At 56.0% G+C, this 21,095-nt stretch overlaps 2 protein-coding genes across 2 annotated transcripts in view; both read right to left on the bottom strand.

The window, feature by feature from the left end:
- Nucleotides 1-687: 687 nt before the first annotated feature.
- On the bottom strand, nt 688-1,653 carry MC1R (melanocortin 1 receptor). The gene has a single exon (XM_026039591.1). It carries the CDS (start codon nt 1,641-1,643, stop codon nt 699-701), a length of 945 nt encoding a protein of 314 aa, XP_025895376.1. The 5' UTR covers nt 1,644-1,653; the 3' UTR covers nt 688-698.
- A 1,487-nt stretch (nt 1,654-3,140) lies between these two features.
- Nucleotides 3,141-21,095, bottom strand: part of TCF25 (transcription factor 25) — an 18,985-nt gene continuing 1,030 nt past the window's right edge. The window contains exons 2-19 of the mRNA XM_026039607.1: nt 21,077-21,092; nt 19,971-20,138; nt 18,289-18,363; nt 16,474-16,598; nt 14,882-14,947; nt 13,964-14,046; nt 13,328-13,458; nt 10,794-10,893; nt 10,137-10,230; nt 8,891-8,983; nt 8,382-8,487; nt 7,729-7,888; nt 6,596-6,683; nt 5,858-6,016; nt 5,096-5,186; nt 4,388-4,467; nt 3,769-3,841; nt 3,141-3,558 (exon numbers count right to left, since the gene is read on the bottom strand). Of these exons, the coding sequence (XP_025895392.1) occupies nt 3,397-3,558; nt 3,769-3,841; nt 4,388-4,467; nt 5,096-5,186; nt 5,858-6,016; nt 6,596-6,683; nt 7,729-7,888; nt 8,382-8,487; nt 8,891-8,983; nt 10,137-10,230; nt 10,794-10,893; nt 13,328-13,458; nt 13,964-14,046; nt 14,882-14,947; nt 16,474-16,598; nt 18,289-18,363; nt 19,971-20,138; nt 21,077-21,092 (1,870 nt within the window). The 3' untranslated portion in view covers nt 3,141-3,396. The remainder of the gene's footprint in view (nt 3,559-3,768; nt 3,842-4,387; nt 4,468-5,095; nt 5,187-5,857; nt 6,017-6,595; nt 6,684-7,728; nt 7,889-8,381; nt 8,488-8,890; nt 8,984-10,136; nt 10,231-10,793; nt 10,894-13,327; nt 13,459-13,963; nt 14,047-14,881; nt 14,948-16,473; nt 16,599-18,288; nt 18,364-19,970; nt 20,139-21,076; nt 21,093-21,095) is intronic.

The following is a 21,095-nucleotide window of genomic DNA, read 5'->3' as shown; positions in this document are numbered from 1 at the left end:
GGGCGGCGGGGGGCACCTCCGGACACTGCGCGGGCGTGGGGGGGCAGCGCCTCCCCTCCCCACACACACACCGCCGGTCCGGGGCTGTTGTGCGGGACGGGACGGGCCCCGCCCCGGGGGGGGCGCGGGGGGACAGAGCGACATGGGCGGGGGCCCGCGGGCATGGGGGGCACCGCGCACCCCCCCAGCTAAGGGGGTCCCTGCACGGGGGGAGCGCCCTGCACGGGCCGGGGGGTCCCCGCGGGACCCACACCCCACGGCCGGGGACACCGGCAGGGCGGGCGGGGGGGCGCGGAGCCCCCGAAGGCGGCAGGGAGGGTCTGCCCCCCCCCCGGACACCCCGGGTGCCCCCAGGCACAGGGCCAGCCCCGCGGGGGCTCCCGGGCACTGGGGCCCATCTGTGCCCCCCATGGGGGAGAGGGACAAAAGCGGGGTGCCCCAAGGGGGGCTGGCTCGGGACCCGGGGGGGCGCGCGGCAGTGGAACAAAGGCCGYGGCCTCCCTTTGTGCAGCAGGGACGGCCAGGCTGGACACATCCCGGCTCGGGCGCCCCGGAGCACCGGGGGAAGGGGCCAGGAAGGGGCCGGGGGGGCGCCGGGGGGCGCCGGGGCGGGCGCGCGGCCCCCCGGGACGCGCAGCCACAGCCTCACTGCAAAGAGCCTTTATTGCGCGGGGCCGTTACCTGGCCGCGCGGCGCCGCTACCAGGCGCACAGCACCACCTCCCGCAGCGTCCGCCGCAGCTCCTGGCTCCGGAACGCGTAGATGAGCGGGTCCAGCACCGAGTTGCAGATGATGAGGATGAGGAAGAGGTTGAAGTAGCTGAAGAAGCAGGTGCAGAAGGGGTTGGTGGGGCAGCTGACGATGAGGATGAGGTGGAAGAAGAAGGGCCCCCAGCAGATGAAGAAGACGCCCAGCAGGATGGTGAGCGTCACGGCGCCCTTGAGGCTGCTGGTGCGGTACACGGTGGGCTTCTTCTGCTGGCTGGAGATGCTGCGGAGGTGGTGGCGGGCCAGGGCGAACATGTGGATGTAGAGCACCAGCATGAGCACCAGCATGAAGAGGAAGAAGCCGATGAGGCAGAGGAGGATGGCGTTGCTGCGGTAGTAGGTGATGAAGACGGTGCTGGAGACGGTGCTGGCCAGCCAGACGCTGGCCATGGTGACCACGGCGCGCTGCAGCGTCATGATGCTGTGGTAGCGCAGCGCGTAGAAGATGGTGATGTAGCGGTCCACAGCGATGACCCCCAGGAAGGAGAGTGAGGACACCACGGAGCTGCAGATGAGCATGTCGATGATGTTGTCCATGTGGCGGACGATGCTGGCGCTGATGACCAGCACGCCGTGCTCCATGAGCAGCATGAAGAGCGTCTCCACCAGGTTGCTGACGCTCACCAGCATGTCGGAGACGGCCAGGCAGCAGATGAAGTAGTACATGGGCGAGTGCAGGTTCCTGTTCTTGAGGATGGCGGCCACCACCAGCACGTTCTCCACCAGGCTCACRAGGCCCAGCGTGAGGAAGAGCTCGTTGGGGATGTCGGGGCCGTGGCAGCCGCCGCCGCCGCCGCCGCCCGTCGCGTTGCTGGCGTTGCCCTCGCTGGCGTTCCAGGGCTCGCGCAGCAGGCGCAGCGGGGCCAGCGTGGACATGGTGCCCGCCGGCCCCGCGCCCGCGCGCCCCGCGCTGCCAGCGCGCACCCACCACGGTGCCGCCGCCGCGCCGCGCCCCCCGCCGCCCTGGCCCCTCCAGCGGGACGCGCGGCTCCGTGGGGAAGAAAGGGCCCTTTCTCTGCCCTACTTTAAAGCGGCTCCGCGGCCCCTCCTCCGCAAGGGTGGGCACCCACATGACGGCCCCGCGCCCGAGGCAGCGCGGGCGGCCCAGGGCTGCCGGCACCCAGCGCCAGGCAGGAGCCCTGGGGGACCCCCGTGCGCGCTGGGGATCCCTCTGCACCCTGGGGTCCTGCTGGGGATCCCTCTGCACCCTGGGGTCCGCCGGGTACCCTGGGGTGCCCTATGTCCCCTGTGTGACCCATGCAGTCTGGGGGTTCCCATGCACCCACGGGGATCCCCATCAGCCCTGGAGTCCCTTGTACACTTTGGGGTCTCCTGTGCACCCTGGGGGCTCCTGTGCACCTTGAGGGTCCCTGTGCCCCCTGGCGTGCCTGTGTGCCTGGGGAGGGGGGACTCTGGGCACACCAGGGGCTCAGCAGGGCCGTGCAGGCGGCAGGTCCTTCATTACCTCGTGCCCAGGGCAGAGCTGGCAGCGCTCAGTCCGGCCCTGCGGACAGGGCACCAGCTCGACCCGCTCCGGGTGCTGACGGGCCCCGTGTCCTGTAAGGGCTCAGGTGGCCACAGCAGCATGTGGGGACAGTGTCACACGTGGGATGATCCTCAAAGGGATCCTCAAAGGCCCCGTTCTCCCTGGGAGAGGAGAGAGCTGCTGCCCTGTGGACCTGGGCCTTGCGGAGCGGCCCTCACCTCGGCTCCACAGGGAATCGTCCCGCGGCACCGGGACCCGTGGGTGGAGCGGGGGCACCGCGGCCGCCCGGGAACGCGCGGCTGCTGGAGCCACGCGGAGCACCCCACGTGCCGCCCGGAGCGCGCGGGGCCCGGGCTCCCCCTGGGCCGGTACCAGCGCAGGGCCCGTGACCGTCATGTGCCTGGGCTGCGCGTCGGAGCCTGCGGCTGCCAGGGAGCTGCTTGCGGCGCCGCACGAAGGCCCTTCCCGCTGCCCCCGTCCACCAAGGCGGCTCCGTGCCGGCCGGGCAGCCACGCGGGAAAGGACCTTGTCCCCTGGAGCGCGACCGGCCCCAGCTGCCCCCGCTGCCCTGTGCCCCGGGGCGCGGGGTGGATTTCAGCTCTCCCTGCTCCCCGAACGTGCCCAGGCTGCAGCTTCCGAGAGCGCAACGGAGYGGTGGCCGCGGCCTGGGGCGGACAGGGGGCTCAGCTCTTGTGGTGGGCTGTGCCGGGGCTGGGACGGAGCCCCCATTGCGCTGCTCAGGCCCCTAAGGCCTCCCCCGCTCCGGGCTCTCCCGGCCCTCGGCGGCTGGCTCAGCACCGAGCAGCCCTCGACACCGTTACGCAGCAGAAACACAAAAGCTTTTGCTCGTGGCTGCTGCCCGCAAGAGTTTTATTAGAGCTGACCTCATCCCTGGCTCGGCACCCTTTGGTGCCCTGYGCCAAGGCAGCAAAGCGAGGGAAAGGGAAGAGGGATGCTAGGGCTTAGCTCCAGCTTCTTCAGGTAGTACCTGTCCCCGTGCTGAGCCCTGTGCCGGGCCAAGAGGCACCTCTGCTGGGCAGAGCCCCATCCCAGCCCCAGGAAAGAGCACCCAGAGCAGCGCCCGTGGTCGAGGGGACTTTATTGGAGTGCGAGGAGCGCGAGCCGTGCTGCCACAGCGCCAGCTCAGTCCCAGTCCGCRTCGCCTTCGGGATTGTCGTCCCGCGGGGGCTCCTGAAACTGGATGTTCGCCAGCATGTCCCGCATGGCGGCCATGAGCCGGTTCACGCCCTGGTTCAGGTCCTGCCCTGCTCCGGCCTCTTCATCCCCATCATGCCTGATGTCGCCCTGCAAGAGAGCAGAGCCGCAGCTGCCTCTCGGCTGCAGACGGGCAACGCCGCCTGCCAGGGAGAACCAGGCTGTTCTGCAACCTGCCCTTGATGAGCTGCATATGCCAAGAGCCACTCCCTTTGCAGAAACGCTGTGCAGCAGACACTGCTGTCTCTATTCAAAGCAGCAGTGTGCTCAGATTTGCCAGCAGCAGCTTGCTGCACATACCTGCAAGTTAAAATTTGGCAACAGTGATCGGAAGAAGAGAGATAAAGTGCTTTCGTTGGATGGATGATTCGTCCTGAAAGAGAAAAGTCAGACAACACTGTTAAGTGGCAATATAATATTCGATCTGTGGCAGTAACATTTGTTCCTTTGGGCTGGGAGGCTGCCGAGACGCTGGCGAGGCCCTCGCTGCCACCACCAACCGACAGCGTCTCCCCAAGCCTGTCCGGGCAGTCAGGATCCCGAGGGAAGCTTGGGGGATGCTCAGGGAATTGCTTGCCCCGGGCAGGCAGCAGCTGGCCAGTGTGTGTCATTAAAGGCCCTAGCAGGTTTCCCTCAAGCAGGTCGGTGTGCAAGACACGCACCAGCTTCCCCTAGAGAGCCTCTGCACCCTGGCTGGCCACAACTGGATGTGCACTCTCCCGAAGCACCTCCTTTAGGAGATGCTCATGCCAGCCAACATTTTCAACAGCTTTTGTCTTAYGGGCTGTGAAGAGCTGCTGTCTGCAGCGGTGACCATGGGCTGTAAGCAGGAGCAGCAGGACCAGCCGTGCCCGCAGCGAGCGGCTCAGGCCAGGCCCTGCGCGGGAGCCAGCGCCGAAACGAGGGCTGCGGGACGCACCTTTCTGGCCTGGTGTAGGAAATGATGGAGTCCAAGGGAGGCAAGGGGTCAAACCCCATTACCGGCTGCGACGTCACCTCCTGCCGAGGACAGAAAGGAAGAGGTGATGGTTGTGCTGCCGCCAGCAGCAAGCACTGAGGCACGGGGACAGTCGGACACTCGGACAGGTTGAGCTGGGGCAGCACGAGCGAGACACAGCGACGTCCTCAACAGCCTCAGTGCCCTGTGTGCCGTAACCTGAGGTGTSCCAGGGAACGCCGCGAACACTGCAGGCACTGAGAGCTCACACGGACGTTTATTTTGGCACTGCCAGGATGCCTTTGTGCACGGCTACTCCCAAAAGCGGGATGGGAAACCTCTGGGGAAGATAAGCTGCTTGGGCGAACGAAACACGCCGAGTGAGACAAGCCGGTGCAGAACGGCTAAGCCTGGCACACGTTTTGGACCCGGCTCTCCCCTCTCGTCCTGCGCAGCGCAGCGCAGCCGCACCAGCGCTCCCAGCAACCCAGCACGGCCCCCTCGCCACCAGCAGCCTAAGGGCAGCACAAGGGGGCACAGCAGCAAGCTGAAATCCCCTCATCTGTGGGGTGCAAGGATGCTTTAAGCATGGCAAGACCTCTCTGTGCCCCGTGGGACAGCGGCTGTGGTTTAAGACATGCTCAGTGTTTGCATGCACCACAGGGAAGCAAGTGCCATGGGTGCCCTCACCAGCGGCAGGGCTGCTGTGGCTTCCTTCATCTCCGAGAGGATCACGTGCCGGTAGATATTCCTGGGCGCGCTCTGGTAGCGCATCTTCCTCCTAGGGCGGGAGGGAACACAGCATTTCTGCTCCGGGATCACACAGAATACCCCTCACCACAACAAACTTCCCATTTCTACTTCTCTAGGGGCTCTATCAGCTTCATCTGTGGTTCTGCTGGGACTCACCACATTGGAAAGAGCTGGTCTAATGCAAAGCCACAGTCGCTTAGCAGCTTCTTACCTCCAGATAAAAGAGCAGAACAGCCCAGAGACATTGCCAGGTGTCTCAGCACCTCTCTGCAGGCCAGCAGAGCAAAGTGACTTCAGTTCAGCTCTCCCTGCCGCCCTTTGCAGCTTCTCAGAGCTGCAAGTCGTCCTGAGCACCTGCCTGCCCTGCATGCTGAATGCCCTGGAGCCAGCGCCGTCACGGCCTGCCCCTCCCAGCCGCAGCTCCCTTCTCCCCTTCTCTTCTCCGCGCAGCAGCCGGGAACGCGGGAAGCTGCTGCAGGACCCGCTCCCCGCCAGGGAAGAGCTGCAGCTCTTCGCTCACCTTTGTGCAAAGCCAGGAAAACCCACAGCCCAGCCTTTAGCATCAGCAGCTCTGCGGCTCCGAGCCAGCACCAGAGTCACTGCTGTCCGGGAGGGAACTTTTCCCTCCCTGGCTGGTGTGTCCCAGGGTTTCTGCACCCCGTGCTGCACAAGAGTCTCATCTCTGCCTATTGCACTTACTTGTGCTCACACTCCTCCACCAGCGGGTCCCTGGCATCCACCTTGCCCAACACCTCGTGGACGTTGGTCTCCAGCCAAGCCATGACAGTGGGGTCCTTCCACAGGGAGTGGGTCCTTCCCACGTAGAGGGATGTCAGCTGGTTCAGGGCAGGGGGCTGGCTACAGGAGACAGTGATTATTGGGGGCCCCTTCCTACCTCCTGCCTGCAGGTACCTGTGCTGTCTGGAAAGGGCTCAACTCTGGGCCGTGCTTCAGTGTGAGAATAGGAAGAGAGGAATCACAGGCTCTCAGCGTGGCTATTTACATCTACCCCCACCAGTTTTTCTGCCTCTGTCTATTTTTGGGACAAGCAAGGCCATAAGATGAAAGTTCTATGGTCTTTACCCCAGGGGGAGGCCATTCATGTGTTTACAGCACCACGTGTCAGGGAAACCCAGACTGGCAGGAGACAGCCTGCCCCCAAAGCATGCACACGCCGTTCTCCTCCTGCGTGTATCAACAAGCTGCTGGATGGACTTCTGACCCATCTGCATTAAGGTGAGGCAGGTCTATTAGACTGATCTGTGGCTTTTATGGGAATCCATTATCAAAGCATCAGAYGGCCTCTCAGCACGCCCTATCTGGAAAGGGCAGATATTCTCCACCACAGCTTATGACTCCATTAACTGCCTGAGCAAGCAAGAGCCTCATTACCAGAACTGATTCCTTCTATTTAACAAGAACACTGCCAGGTCTTACCTTATCTGAGCGTTCAGCCCAAAAAAGGGATGGGACGTGACCCTGGCATCCGCCTGCACACTGCAGTGATCCAACAGCGGCATCAGAACTGCAGGAGAAAGTCACAGAGCTGGTTTCCAGCAGCCTGCTGAGAAGCGCCACGGGAGCAGCCAGCCAAGCCTGCCAGGGCTGCAGAGAGCGGCCCCGCGCTGCGAGGACAAGCCTCCCAAGGCTGGGGACACTGAGCGAGAACCAGTGCCAGGAGGACACTGCCAGCTYCACAGCTGGCGCTTTTGCTGTGTTCAGTTCTCTGTGTGGATGATGGAAGCAGATCCCAAGGAAAAAAAAGAAAAAAGGGCTTTTTTCCCCCTCCTCCTGTGAAATAAGGTGCAATTCTTTGCAATTAATGCTGCTGGCCTTTGAACTTGAACAAGGGTTTATTTCAGGCACCATGACAAGCAGCAAAAAATGTTTTCAGCCAACACAAACTACAGCTCTGTTCAAAAACTGGCTGTTCCTGACTATAAAGCACCCCCTCTCTGGCACTCCATGTCCCCCYGGGCCTGGAGGGGCTGCATATCTCCTTTTAGGGCCAGGAGCCCTAACTGGATAAAAGCAAGAGTGATGGGCACTCACACAGACCACATCTAAAGCCCAGCAGTGCCTCGGAGGGAGAGCTGAGAGAGCCTGGCTGTCTGTGCGCCGAGGAGCCCTGYGGTGAAGCGCTTCCTGCTGCAAGACTGCAGTTCTCAGCCTCCCCCAACTCACGAGCCCGTGACTCTCTTCAGGGAAGGGACATCAGCTGCTCGGACGGGAGGGCGGGCAGCACAGAGAGCAGTCACGGATCTCTCCCTGTGCATGGCAGCTCATGCAGGGTCGGCCCTACCCGATTCCCTTGCTCGTTTGCTCTGAGCCTTCAGGAGGGCTCAACCAAACTGCTGCCTGCAGCAGCTGCAGGTACAACTTGGGCTCTGCCCTGTGCCACCCCCCCGAGCTGGGGCTCCTGTCTCGAACACACTCTCGCAATCACCATTTGCAACCCCTGGGCCAACTGCTGCTGCTGCTGGCGACTGCCTGGAACCCTCATCTGCTTTTGCAGGTGAAGCCAGTGACAAAGCCGGTGGGGACAGACTTACCGGTGGGGACAGACTTACCGCTTGGGAACATGATGAGTGCAAGCTGGATGAGCCGGGCAGCTCTCTCCCGGGCTTGGCTTAGCTCCAGCTCCGAGCGCTCCTCCTGCTGGCTCAGGAAGAAATAGGCCAGCGGAACCGAGAAGGCAAAATTGGGGAGCTGGGATAAATTCCGGTGACTCTGCAGGATTGGAGGGAGACGTTTAGTGAGAAAGGGAGACATGCAGAGCGATCTCAGCGTGGCTGAGCTGTATGTATGTGGTGTGGGATTTCCTGCTTAGTGGAGTAAGTTACTTCACAGCTTCTGGCTTGGCTTGGGCAAGCCTCCCCTAAGCGAGAAAGCAATTTTGAGCTTATACAACTGTTTATAAGGTGCTAGGATTACAAGACAACAAGCACCCTAGCTTTTATGGGTCATTGTGATGACTTCGGGGTGCCAGCCTGCCCCTGAGACTGCCCCCAAAGGGCTGTTTTGAAAACCACATTGCAACACAGCTCAGAAGGTCTATTTTGGAGAGAAACTGCAGGCGTAATTTTACACAGCTCTACAGATACAAGTGTTTGTCTTTTCATGCTCCACGGCACAGCTTCCCCCCTCTTCAGCCCATCTGACACGGCGAGAGCCCAGTGAAGAGCTCCGAGTCTCTCGCCAGGGTGGCCTGGTGGCAACTCACCTCCCACTCCTGGAACATGCGTGTCAGGAAGCCGTATTCCCTGGCTCGAAGGGACAGAAAATCAATCAGCAGCAGGACACACAGCGGGTCGTTCTCYGGATCAAGGCTTTGGAGAGAGGAGAGCACAACGGGAAGAACCAAGTAAGTGCTACAAAAGCTAAAGGAGCTTCTCCTAAGGCAAACAAGGCTTTCCCACTAGCACCCAGAAAGCTCCCATGACTTGGCAAATGGAGATGAGGAGACAAAAATCACCCCAACATGGCCAGGAGGGCTGTGCCTGCCCCTCCTGCGTCCACATTCCTGCAGAACGGAGATGGCCTCTCCATGGAATCACCCAGGAGGAGGAAGGGCCACACAAGCACTGCAGGCYGAGGCCACCGCTGCACGTAGGCTCTGCAAAGCCTTGGGGCTCTGCAAGGCCCTTCTTGGCTCAAGCCCGCAGCTCAGCAGCAGGGAGGAGCTCCCTTCTTGCAGGAAGCACGGATGCAGCGCTCCTCTGGGGTCTTTACCTCAGAATCAGCTTGCAGAACTCCAGGGCTGTCCGAGGACAGCCTCTCTTCTCCAGGAACATCAGGTGTTTGAAGAGAGCCAGGTAGAAAGCTCTGCGCAGASAGAATAAGAACAGGCTTTAGGAGCCAAATTTAGAAAAGAGCATCTCATTTCACTCAAGGTTAGAGACCCACTCAGCCTGAATGCCTCCTCCTTCAGATACTAATGCAGCTGTGCAGCCAAGGCGGGTCCAGGAAACCCATCCTAGTGCTTCAACACAGAGTACCAGAGACCTCTGCACAGGAGGMTCCAGATTCTCATCTCACACTGCTCATCCTCCTGCCACCCTACAAGCAAGGAGAGGACAAATCTGGGGCCTATTTCACCTCTGCTCCCCAAGGCCCCGTAGCCTGGGGACCTCGGCTACGGAACATCAGAACATCAGCACCAGAACAAAAGAAGTCAGTAAATAAGCTTGGCTTAGCACAACCATGCCTCAGCCTTTGTGTGAGGGGCCAGTGGCACAGCGTGCACATGAGCAGATGGTGGGAAGGACCCATCCCACACGGGTAAGGTGCAGAGCAGAGCGTTCAGCTAACAGACAGCGCGAGGTCCATCAGCATGCGGGACCTGGAAACCTGAGCAAGCTCAAGGCATCGAGATTTGGGAAGAGATTACTTGGGTCAGCTGACTGGAAAATTCCCAGCATAAAGTCACCTTTCTCCGCAGCTGCAAAACTGTCAATATTATATAAACAGCCAGGCCTAGATAAGTGCAAGTGCCGGGAACAAGGGCCAAGCAGAGAGCACACAGGAGACTGAACACAGACTTAAATTCACAGCGAGTATTTCTGTGACAAAAACAAGTGCCTTTTTGCAGTAATAGGCAATAAATGTACTGAAAAGGACACTGACAGGGAGGGAAAGCTAATGCTCAGAACAGAAATCCCTCAGGGAAGAAGGTACTTTACAGAAAATCCGTCTGCCTCAGTGTAAGTGACCTGGCAGAGCAAGAGCTGCTGGTGTCTCGGCTCCCTGCGCCCTTCTCGCAGCACTGCCTGCGTCTACAGATGTTTTGCCTTTGTCCCTCGTGCCAAGGGACAAAGCTGCCATCGACTGCTGAGTGGTACAGCTTATTCCAACAGGAAGGGGAGCCCGAGGTCCCCAGGCACCGCTCGCCAGTGTGGCTGCCGCAGCAGGCACTGCAGATCTGGGTCTTGGCGCCCAAAGGAGCCACCAGCAAGGGGCTGCTGGCAGGGGCACCTACCTGTTCTCGGGGCGCCGGTAGTCGAGGCGGCAGCTTCCGCTGGTGAGGCTGAACACGGGGTGAAAGGCGCACTCCAGGCTGTACAGAGCCCTCTCTGCGCAGAGCACAGGCACCGTCACGGCACGCGCACGGCACCGCACACGCCCCCTGCTCAAATTSGCCTGGACATCGATCATTATTAATTAACTTCTTTCACTTGTTTTAAAGGTGGAAGTCAAYGTGCTTTGCCAGACAAGTATGTTGGATACCCTTTGCCCCCAAACCTCCAGCTAATGGTGCTACTCTCAAGGATGAAGTTTCATCTTCATGTGAGGAAGAACTTCTTTCTGTGATGGTGACAGAGCCCTGGCACAGGCTGCCCAGGAAGGCTGTGGGGTCTCCTTCTCTGGAGATCTTCAAAACCCACTCGGATGCCACCCCATACCCTGTGTTCTTGGTGTCCCTGCTGGAGCAGGAAGGTTGGACTAGATGATCCCTAGAGGTCCCTTCCAACCTCAGCCATTCTGGGATTCTGTGACGGCACGAGGCTAGGTGCTCACAGCCACAAAGTCACAAACACAGGGCTGAACAGACCTTTCTCGTTTGCCATTTCTTTGTTGAAACGGGAGCAGAAGTGAAGCACAGCTACTCGCACATCCTGCTCGCTGCAGCTCTTACCTATGAGGTCGCGGGCCATCTCCTGGTCCTCCTGCATGCGGCACACGTCGCTGAGCTGCAGCAGCGAGTCCACGTGGTAGGGGTTCATCTGCAGCAAGAGCTACGGAAGAGCAGCAGCTCGGTTACCCACCGACACGAATCACTGGTTTCTCGTGCCTCTGGGTCTGGAGGCAARGGAATCCTGTTCCACATCATCAGGGAGCTCATGCTAATACTATAGCTCAAGGCTGGGCTACACCTCATTTGTAAAGCTAAAATTGCAGATTAAAACGACAAGAACAACCACACCGGCTCAGACTACAGGTCCATCTTGCCTAGCACCCTGTCTCCAGAAGCAGAAGCCTGGGAAAGAGGGCAAGAAACAGGAAAATGCATCGAGTGCCAGCACACTCTCTAGGCTGCCAACCATCAGGGTCCAGGGACTCCCACTGCCAGAGAGGCCGTCTTAGATCAGCTGCCCTCAGAGGAGTTTCCCCTCGTGAGTGTGTTCCCTTACTGGCCCTGCTAACTTGTCTGTACTCACTTTCTGTGTGCCTATCTACAGCTTAAACACTCCCTGCAAACAACGTCCTTTGGTCTGAGTCTGCCAGCTGCGTCCTGCTGTTAGAAAGGACAGCAAGGAGATCCCTCCCCACCYTGTGCAGGATTTGGAACCTCTCTTGCAGCTTCCCTCCAGCACATCCTTCCAAAGGGAGGCCCAGCCAACCCCGCTTTTCCAGCGCAGAGCTTTTGATCATCCTTTCTGTCCTTGTTCTCCTCCATCCTTTTGAACACGACATGCACAGAATAGTCCAGATTCAGCCACCAGGTATAACTACTATTTTGTTTTGTTCCCTACCCCTTCCTAATGATCTTAACATTTGGTTAGGCTTTTGCTCTCCTCTGGGCCCTGAGAGGATGTTTTCACACATTTATTAAAATTTCAGGCCCTTAATGGTAATGGAAATATTTTTTTTCCAGGCTTCTGAACACAAGAAGTGTAAGTTTAACTATGCCTCAAAGAACTCTTCATTCACTAATTATATGATACACTCCCTACTTTTACTAAGTACCTAAAACTCAGGTTGAGCATGAAAATACTGAAGTTGCCTCAAAACTCCTCAATGTCTACTTTTCTTTCCTTAGCCAAAATGAAAAATCTGTSTTCAAAAATTCACCAGAGTGAAGGCCCGTGTTTCCAGCTCCAGCACARGCCCTGACGTTCGGGGCTGCTCTGGCCAGTGCCTTTGCCTCGCTGCCTCTTGCCTGACATTTTGCCTCCCTCATTGCTTTCTCCAGGTTCCCATCTAGTCCTTCTTCTCAGATGGGATGGAACATCCAGCCTCATAGTGATGGAAAAAAAGCACTTAGTAATAAGCACTCAAGGCTTTAGCAACAAGCGCCTTCCAACCCACTGACAAAAAGCAAGAGAAAAGAAATTACTAAGCAGGACCATGAAAAAATGTTTTGTATTTTGCCCCCAACTGTAGCAGCAAAGCAAAGGGAGGCTCAGGTTACATAGAGATCACAGCTGTCACAAGTAAATTGCTGGAGATTTTGAAGTACTTCTGCCATCAACAAACCCTTGTCTGTTAGATTTTACCCTTGAAAGAAAAGTGAGAGCCTGAAGCTGTAGGGACATCTTTCAACACAGCCAGGCCACTCAATAGAGATGGAGCAGAAGGTCTGGAACGCATCAAACACAACCTGTTTGCACATCCATACGAGTCAAGTACCTCTGCATATCCATACATTGAGCACTTCTGCACAGGAACCTACACATCACTGAATATGAATTCTGCACTCTAATTACCAGCAGAACCAACGAGTCAAGAGCAAAGTGGCTATGAGAGGAGGGTGGGAAAGCAAGAKGAAGTAAACTTTATTGAGTGGACAACGGCCTCTTTAAGAAACCCCTCCAGTGCATGCATCTGAGCTCACGTGGCCAGCATTTTCAGAGCAAAAATACCACAATTATGGTTCAGTAGGGTGCAGAGCAATTTCACTGTTGCTTATCATTACAAACTACAAATGTTACCATACAGTTTAATGAGCTTGGACATGCTTGAAGAACTTTCATCACAAAGACCGTTTTGCTGAAATATCAGGAAAAGACACATTTTTCATCTATGTAAGAACTTATAAATAGAACAACTGTTAGTTTAGATTGCCTGCTAAAGAMCAGTTTATACAATATTTTTCCTTTCCCAGCTGAAGAGTCGAGACAAGGAMGCTTTATTCCTCCCTAGCCCTCCAGGCAAATGTGTAGTTCCTACAGGCTCCTCTTCCACATGGCTTCCTGACATGATCTCTGGGCAGAGCCACAAGGCTCCGTCACCAGGGACTCAATCTCAAGGTGACACTTAAGTCACTTGTAATATTTAAAGGTGAAAGCAGAGCTCGGCAACCTGCCTTGCCCCACACAGACCTGCATATCCTACTGCTCAAAACAAGACTGTCAAAAAATGAGCATGAGAAAGCATCGGCCCTTGCCCGCTGCAGAGAGGGGCTGCAGGAAGCACAGGACGGAACCRCATCCCACTTCCACAACATACCACAATGTTGTTGGGATCCATGGACTCCACRGCATCCAGGAACTTGAACTGCACTTGCTGGTACTCGCGGTGGTGCTCGAACGTGAAGTACTGCACTCCCCTCCTGGTCTCCACCAGCTGCATGGCAATACCTAGAGCACAGACACGGCTACCRCTGCTGCAGCCTGGGAGCACAACGGTTGTGAAAACACAGAAAACTTGTTCACATCCCTGGGTCCAAAGACAGACGTATTCAGAATTCCCTGAGACTTCCACTCCTGTTCTCCCTCCTACAAAGTGGAGTCCCAAACCCATTCCAAAAGCCCAGACAAGTTATTCTTTCCCCTCATCGCACTCATCCCGATGGCTGTGCGAAGGGAAGCACACATCACCTGCAAACTCCAAGAGCAGAAGAGAAACAACAAAAAAAAACCCTCAACCACTAAGTTACACCAGAAAGTCCTTCTCCCCATTGACACAGGAGGTATTTGCACGAGCAGACACGCAGTTCGGTTCCTGCACCAGCCAGCACAAAGCCTGGGCCTGGCAGCTGATGCAAGCAGCTCTGGTTCTGGGCACAGGGCTCAGAAGAGCCCGGCTGGCGGCGCGGGAAGGAGGTGCCCRTGGGCGAGCGGGACGCGGCGCCGCAGCCCTCACCTGTTTTGCTGTAGCGAGGCCAGGTGTTCTTGGGAGCCGTGAGCCACGTGCTGCGGACGTACTGGCGCTGCCTTTGCCTCGGCCTAAGGAACAAACGCGGCGGCKCGTGGCGCTCCGCACCCACACAACAAGCAGGGATAAAACGCAGCCAGAAAAGGGGATGGTTTGAGTAAAACTGCTTCTTCAGCTGAAGGTGGGCCACATGGAGCTTTTGGACAGTTTTATCATATCTGCCTTCCAGGCACTACATACCTTCACTTAAGCCTTCCTTACTGTAAGCATTCCTCCTTGGGCCAGCCGGTGCCTCCAGCACTTCCTCTTCAATAACTTCTTTCCCCTACTTTTACTTCTGCCAAGTTCAACTGCTGCTTTGCCTCAAACAGCTTCCCGGGACAAATTAAAGGGCCCTTCCCAGCCAGGAGGGACCTTCAAATGTCAACTGGTTCAGCTTAAGCTATACTCACAGGTTCAACCAACGTACTGGTTCGGAGCAAGAGGCACTCATAAACCAAGACTACTTATTAAGCCACACACTCCCTAGGCAAGGGACTACTCCTTCTTCCTCATGCACTAGATACTGCCTCTCATTTTAATCTCTCCTTGAAGGAGCCTAACTCTTCCACAGACCCAGGCAGCAGTGAATTCCTTGGGTCTTTGTAAGCAAGTGCACAAGACCCCCAGGAAAGCACTCATGTCGCACTGCACAGAATATCTGAGATTTGGGAACAGCAACAAATGTCAAGTGCTGGAGAAAGAAATATCTAACCATCAACTTTCTACGTTTTTGAATTAAAGGACTTTAGAAGGGCATTTAACAATACTGAGAAGGACTAATGACCTGTGGTGTCATGATACTGGGGAAGGGCAAACTCATCGCCTCAGACTTTGAAAAGATTTGGTATTAAATTGTGGACTAACCTCTGATCACCAAGAACTGCCCGAGCCCCGAAGTATCTCTTCAGCTCATTCTCTGGATTCAAGTTTCTGAAAAGTTGAAACAAGAGAAAAAAAACACCCTTGGTTAAACACCCACAAAAGTCTTCCGATGTCTTTTGATGTCAAACTCCATCCCATTTCATCAACACCAAGTATCCCGTACCTTGGAAGTGCTTTGGAATCCCCTGAACTGTCAAGACACACCACTGAAAGGACACTAAAAAGCAGTGGTCAGCACAGAAGGCATTCAACCCCCCACCCACCCAGATGTGTGCTTTCTTTGTGCTCCACTCCAAGGACGGTGCTGAGCTAGGAATACCTCTACTGCCATCTCCAGGGCACCTGGRGCCTTCATCTGGGACATGCCCATGGACGGGCTCCTTTCGGGAATGAGGGCTTGGGGATTTGTGTGTGGAAGACAAAAGGTATCTGCTGCTGAGAGCCCAGCAACGACAACGTGCAAYGTAGGGCAAGCACCTTAACCACTGTAGAAAGGCTGGGAAGGAATAAAATGCATTTTTTAAAAACAGAGGCCTTATGTCAAAGTATGAAGCCTACAGCTTCTTGATCTAATGCTCGGCCCAGAGATGTGAGAAATGTTTAAGAGAGGTTTCCCTCTGCTGAAAAAAGAGAGGAGGCAGGAAGGCAGTGCCCAGCACTGCCAATCCTCAACTGCTCCGAGATTAACCATTTTTCAAGGGTTTATAACTCATGTTTATTTGGCCCGAGAGGCCCCTGGAGTTAAAAGCATCTCTAGGTAAGCAAACATTCCTCCCTTTATTGAAACCCCCTGAACAGGCTGAAGAGCAGTGAGTGCCCACCGGGCTAGACTCAGTTTTGATGCAGTGGGATTGGAGGGTTCCAAACCTGGACTGACAAGYTGTCCCAGCCTACAAACGCGTTCGCTGTTCCCAAAACAGGCAGAGCTGCCAGCCTCTGTGCCAGGCCAGGGCTCAGCAACCGGCTGGACCCAACAACTGGCCCATTCAAACCGGTTTCAGTGGATTATACGCCCAGATGTGACCTATCTCTAGTCTGAGGCCAGGTCATTCGCTGCACTTGGCATTTAGTCTGTTTCTGTTGATGGCCACATGTGCAAAAGCTTAGACAAGTCTGACCAGCTTTCCTGGTAAAAYAGCTCCGGGCATGGCTTAGCCCTCTCTAGATGCCAGCACATGCAGAATTGGAGCCTGCTGCCCACAGAGCTGGGCGGATTGCAGGGAGATAACTGACCAGGTTACCTTGATTTCAAAGCTTTAGGTACCAACGCTTTCAGCTGCTTTGTAGAGATTCTTCTATGAATAATCACAGAATATTTTATGCTGGAAGGAACCCTCGAGATTGCTCTGGTGCAATTACCCATTCAAACCAGATACAGGAGCAGAAAACACCAGGCAGCATTAAAAATTGAACAAGTTAGAAATGGGACTGCCCTCACAACCTATCACTAGCCCTTCCAGGCAAGGTCCTGGACTCCTAGCCAGGTGGTCCTGGCAGGTTCCTATCTCCCTTCGTGCAGAACAGATGTCCCTGGCACATCCAAGGCCAAAACGAGGAAGCAAGGCAAGCACTACCTGTGCTCTACGTAGAGCAGAGGCCTGCTGTCTGCAATGACTCCGCTCTGGGTTTGTGGYGACAGCCCATTGCTATCCTCGATCTTCTCCAGAAGGCTGTCGATGTCTTCCAGGTCATTGTCTTCCTTAAGACAGCCACATGCAAAGACAACGGAATTGTTATGGAATGAGTCATTGCTGCACACAGGTCACCCAGGAGGGATCACACCCAGGTCACCCRGAAGGGATCACACCCAGCTGCCCTCAAACCCTTTCACTTGTCCTGATCCTAGKAGACTTGGTACCTAAATCATCAGTCTTCACTGCCTGCTTCCCCAAGAAGTACTGAGTTACTGCTTTTAAATCCTTGTGCTTTTAACTCAGCTTTAATGTCACACACAGCCACTTTCCCAGATGGATGGGGTATACTCTCCTGATTATCAGCAATACACATTAAACAGCTGTACGATACTTTTACTCCTATTTTTCTTCCCCTCCTCTCCCCACAAATGGCAAGTGATGCATTTCTTATGCAGTCAATTAACTTTCTCCTCATGATGTGCGTGGGTGGAATGTAGAATTCCATTCAAAACACAAAAACAGCATTCTGAGGTTGCCTTTATTAGCTAAATATAGCTACACTGTGTGTAGCGGATACGTAAAAAAAGTTAATGCGTTCTGCATTTAAGCAATTTAAGTGCATTTAAGAACAAAGCTAGTATTATTTCTAGTTACCAAACGGCCTGTCTCTGAGGATTAAGCCTGCCCAGAGCTTAGAGCCGGCAGATGTCATCTCCTGCTCACGATACTCGGGCTGGGAGAAGCAGCAGGCTCTTCTCCACGGCCTCGCTGATGGGTTCCTCAGCTTCAGCAACCAGTTCCTGAACTTCCCTGGTGAATTCCCTGGCAGGAGGCAGCCAGYCTGGCACTGGCACCGGCAGCACCAAGCACAGCAGCCAGCTCGGTCTTGCGGCACGTCGTGACTCAGGAGGGTTTGCAAGGGATTTACCCCAAGTGAACAGCTAAGACGTTTAAATCTTAGCAGGAGGTATTTCACTTTAGTAATTTTACTTCTGTTGAATTTAAATGATTAATGACTGCAACATATTTAGTTGCCTGGACTATATGAAGTATGTAAAATACACTTCAATATAAAAATGTCACTTATAAGTTAACCCAAAAGAAGCACAGACACTGGGTGAGGCTTTGAGCCCTCTTCAAGCACTCTTCATTAGGAGCAGACCGCTTAGCCACAGCAGATCAGTCCCCCATGTCCAATCCACCACTGAAAGGAGGGGAACAAGTGGCAACGGGAGAGCGCTTGGCCACGTGTTTGCTGTAACGCAGGTGGCACTGGCAGATGCTCTTGTCAGCATCTGGTTATTAGATGTCAAAGCACAGGGAGGAAGGCGCGTTGCTGCGCACGAAGGAGCGGGCAAAGCTAACGTGACTCGTTGCTCATCGACAGCAAGGGCTGTGTCTGGTTCTGCAGAGCTGGGAGAGCTGCCTATGTAGGGCAAGCAAAGTAAACTGAGAATGCAAAAACCCTCCCAAAGAGCTTCCTCCTGCACGGAGCCTCAAAGCAGAGATGAAAGATGCTGCTGCTGTGAGGATTCCAGCTCCAACCATCTGCGGCAGAGCTGAGCGAGTCCCACCTGCTTGAAGGACTATAATCAAAAGCTGTTGTTGTCATTTAATAATTTTAAAGGAACACTATGTAAAAGGGATATTTTTTGCCGCAAACTACTTTCTATTACCAGATGAGTGTTGATATTTTGTCAATCCCAGTGCAGAAATTAGCAGGGCTGCTAAATCACGGAACAGATGCAGACATACCAGAGCATCKCCTGCTGAAGCTTTCTTGGTTTTCCTTTTCTTTTTTTTCTTTCGTGGCTTGTTACTTGACATAGACTGCAAAGATAAATGAAACAACTGCATGAGAGAGCGCACCTCCATACAATGCAGTGAGGAATGCTGCAAGGGGAAGAAGTGTGTGTCCATGGGGATCAGTCCCTCAGAYTAAGCCCATATTCATCCTTTCATGTTTGCCAGCAAGCAGAAACCAAGACATAAGAAGCAGAGGAAAGCATCAAATATTCACAAATATAAGGGTTAAGAGAACCGCGTAAGTGTCTAAGACTACAGAATCAGTAAAGAAAGTTYTTCCAAATATGATATATCTAAAATGTCTCATCCTTCTGCCCCCAAGCACAAACTGGTATCTGTCTTTCCCATAAGCMAGACAGTTTCAGTGTCCCTCTGGCTGCCACAGAAACTTGCAGCTGCCTGAAAGCACCGCACAGCACCGGCTCCGCTCGCGCAGACGCGACTGCTTCAGCTCGACAGCCTGCACCGTCCCCCGACCTGACGCGCTGTGATCTGCACGAGCCCTTCTTCAAGGCATACGCAGCTAAAAAGCCCATTTCTAGGGCTGCCAACCCTGCAGAGATAACATATCCCAGAAGTAATAGCTTTAGAGCCGTACAATTATGGCTCTAAAGCTCCTCTGTTGCCTTCAGAACCAGGGCAAAATGCAGCCCCAATTCAGCTCTAACACATGACAGGGAGGCACATGCTGAGGGCTCCAGCATGATCCTGGCCCAGTCACTTTGCTGCATAAGAACATCTACCTGGGAAACTCTACATGGGAAGGCTCTTAAWTTTTTTTTTTTCAGCTAAGCTACTGGGCCAGGGCAGACTACACCAAGGGCTCTTAGCAGAAAATGACAACAAAATACTGTAAAAAAGAAGTTTGGTGTTTAATTTACATTGTTCGGGTTGTTCACGTCATTTTCTCCAAAATAAACGCTTCTGTGAACATTGACCGAGAGCCCAGGCCTGGGCACAGCGCAGGGGACACGGGTTGTGCAAGCTCCCTAGCAGGGTCCCAGGGCCGCCTTCCTTCCCGCACGCTTTGCATAACCCCACGGGCAGCCAAAGCAGCACAAGGYCTCGCTCAGGGAGACGTCCTAGGAACTCCGCAGCTGTAAAGGTCCTGCCCGTGGATCCCGGCCAGAAAACCCTGCACGTTTCCCAACACAACCCTCAGCACCACAGCGTGGATTGTGCCCCAGGCCTAGAGCCTGCGGCGACAGCCTGCTCAGATCACCCAGCGACTTGGAATAAGGACAAAAGGAACATGAAGTCAGTCCGTCACCTTTCCGCGTTCTCCGAGGCCAAACTTCAGCTGGTGAGCAGGCTCACTACCTCCTGGTTAACAGGGGCATTAACTCAGCAAGGAAGGAGCTGTGCCACAAACAGGGATTACAGACAGCTGCGCTCCTGAACAAACACTAACAGGCACCTACTTATTACTTATCAATAAGCTCCCCGCATGCGTCCCTGCCATTGGTGCTCATGTTCATAGCGTGCCCTAAAACCACCCAGAGGGATCAGGAACACTTCTCTGTCACTAACACAAAGCTGCTCAGCCCAAACTCAGGTAGGAAAATAGACGTGACAGCTCCGCTCCCATAGCTCATGTGGCGTGGAAACCAGATAACTGCGATTTAAGTTACCGTTTGGTCCTGCTGATCTGCATCTTCTCCACTCCTCCGCCTGTCACCCTCWGTCCCTTCAGTTACAGGCACTGCACCCTTGCTTTCCACTACACCCTGCTCTCGGAGCCTGGCGTCTAGGCTCTCCTCTTTGAACGAAGGGTCCTCCTCCRATTCTTCATTGGTAATCTGTGCAAACAGAGGAGAAAGATGCAGAAACAGGAGGCGCGCGGGCAGCGCCTGCCCTCTCGTGCTGCCCGGAGGACGGGGCTTCACAGATCCCGTCTGCTCACATCTGGAAGGGACAAATCCCTGATGATGGCAGAGCAGGGCTCGCTCACCCGTGCCCTTTGCCAGAGTGGGGACAAGGGCTCATGAGGCACCAGGGACAAGCACAGCGGCYGGGAAAGGCAGCCCCATCCGCGCTCGGCTCCACTTGAACGGGAGTCCCAGCCYGGCTGTGGTGGCAGCCTCACGGCGCAGCCCAGGGACAGGCACCCTGTCCCTGCAGCCCGGCCCGGGCACGGGGAGCCCCACGGCCCTGCTTGGACACGGGCAGTCCTGCGGCCCGGCACACGCACGGGCAGGTATCGGCTGCCCGAGGGAACGGCCGGGCTGGCCAAGGCGCCCAGGGAAGAGACCCCGGAGCAGGACACGAGGGGTGCCCCCCAGGCTCCGCACCCCCAGCTCACAGCCACCCCGCGGCCTCCTCTCCAACACCCAGTCCCCCCTGTCCACCCCAGTACCTCCAGTCACTGCCCCATGACCCCCTTCCTCCCAGGGGCCCCCAACTGCCACCCYCATCCCAGACTCTCAGTGACACCCCCGTCTCTGTCCCCGGTCCCTCCCTGGGGTCCCTCACAAGAACCATCATCTCGGTCACCCCCCCGTACCCCGCAGYGCCACCTCCCCATCCACTGTCCCCCCAGGCCCGGCCCCTATTCGTGCCCCCAGCCGGTCCCTCCAGCCGCTGCCACCGGGCCGCTGCCCCCATCACCGCTGCAGTCCCTGCCACCCGCCACCCCTCCCTGTCACTGACACCCCAGCCCTTCCCGGTCACCCTCAGTGACCGTCCCCAGGGGCCCAGCCGCCTCCTCCCCGCCTGCCGCCGTCCCCGCCGCCCTCACCAGCTCGAAGCGGTTGCTG

This window comes from Nothoprocta perdicaria, unplaced genomic scaffold (assembly GCF_003342845.1).
Source record: "Nothoprocta perdicaria isolate Ctin4 unplaced genomic scaffold, notPer1 scaffold_234, whole genome shotgun sequence".
Classification (NCBI taxonomy): domain Eukaryota; kingdom Metazoa; phylum Chordata; class Aves; order Tinamiformes; family Tinamidae; genus Nothoprocta; species Nothoprocta perdicaria.
The sequence above is the reverse complement of the archived record's forward strand: the minus strand, read 5'-3'. Positions and strand labels throughout refer to the sequence as shown.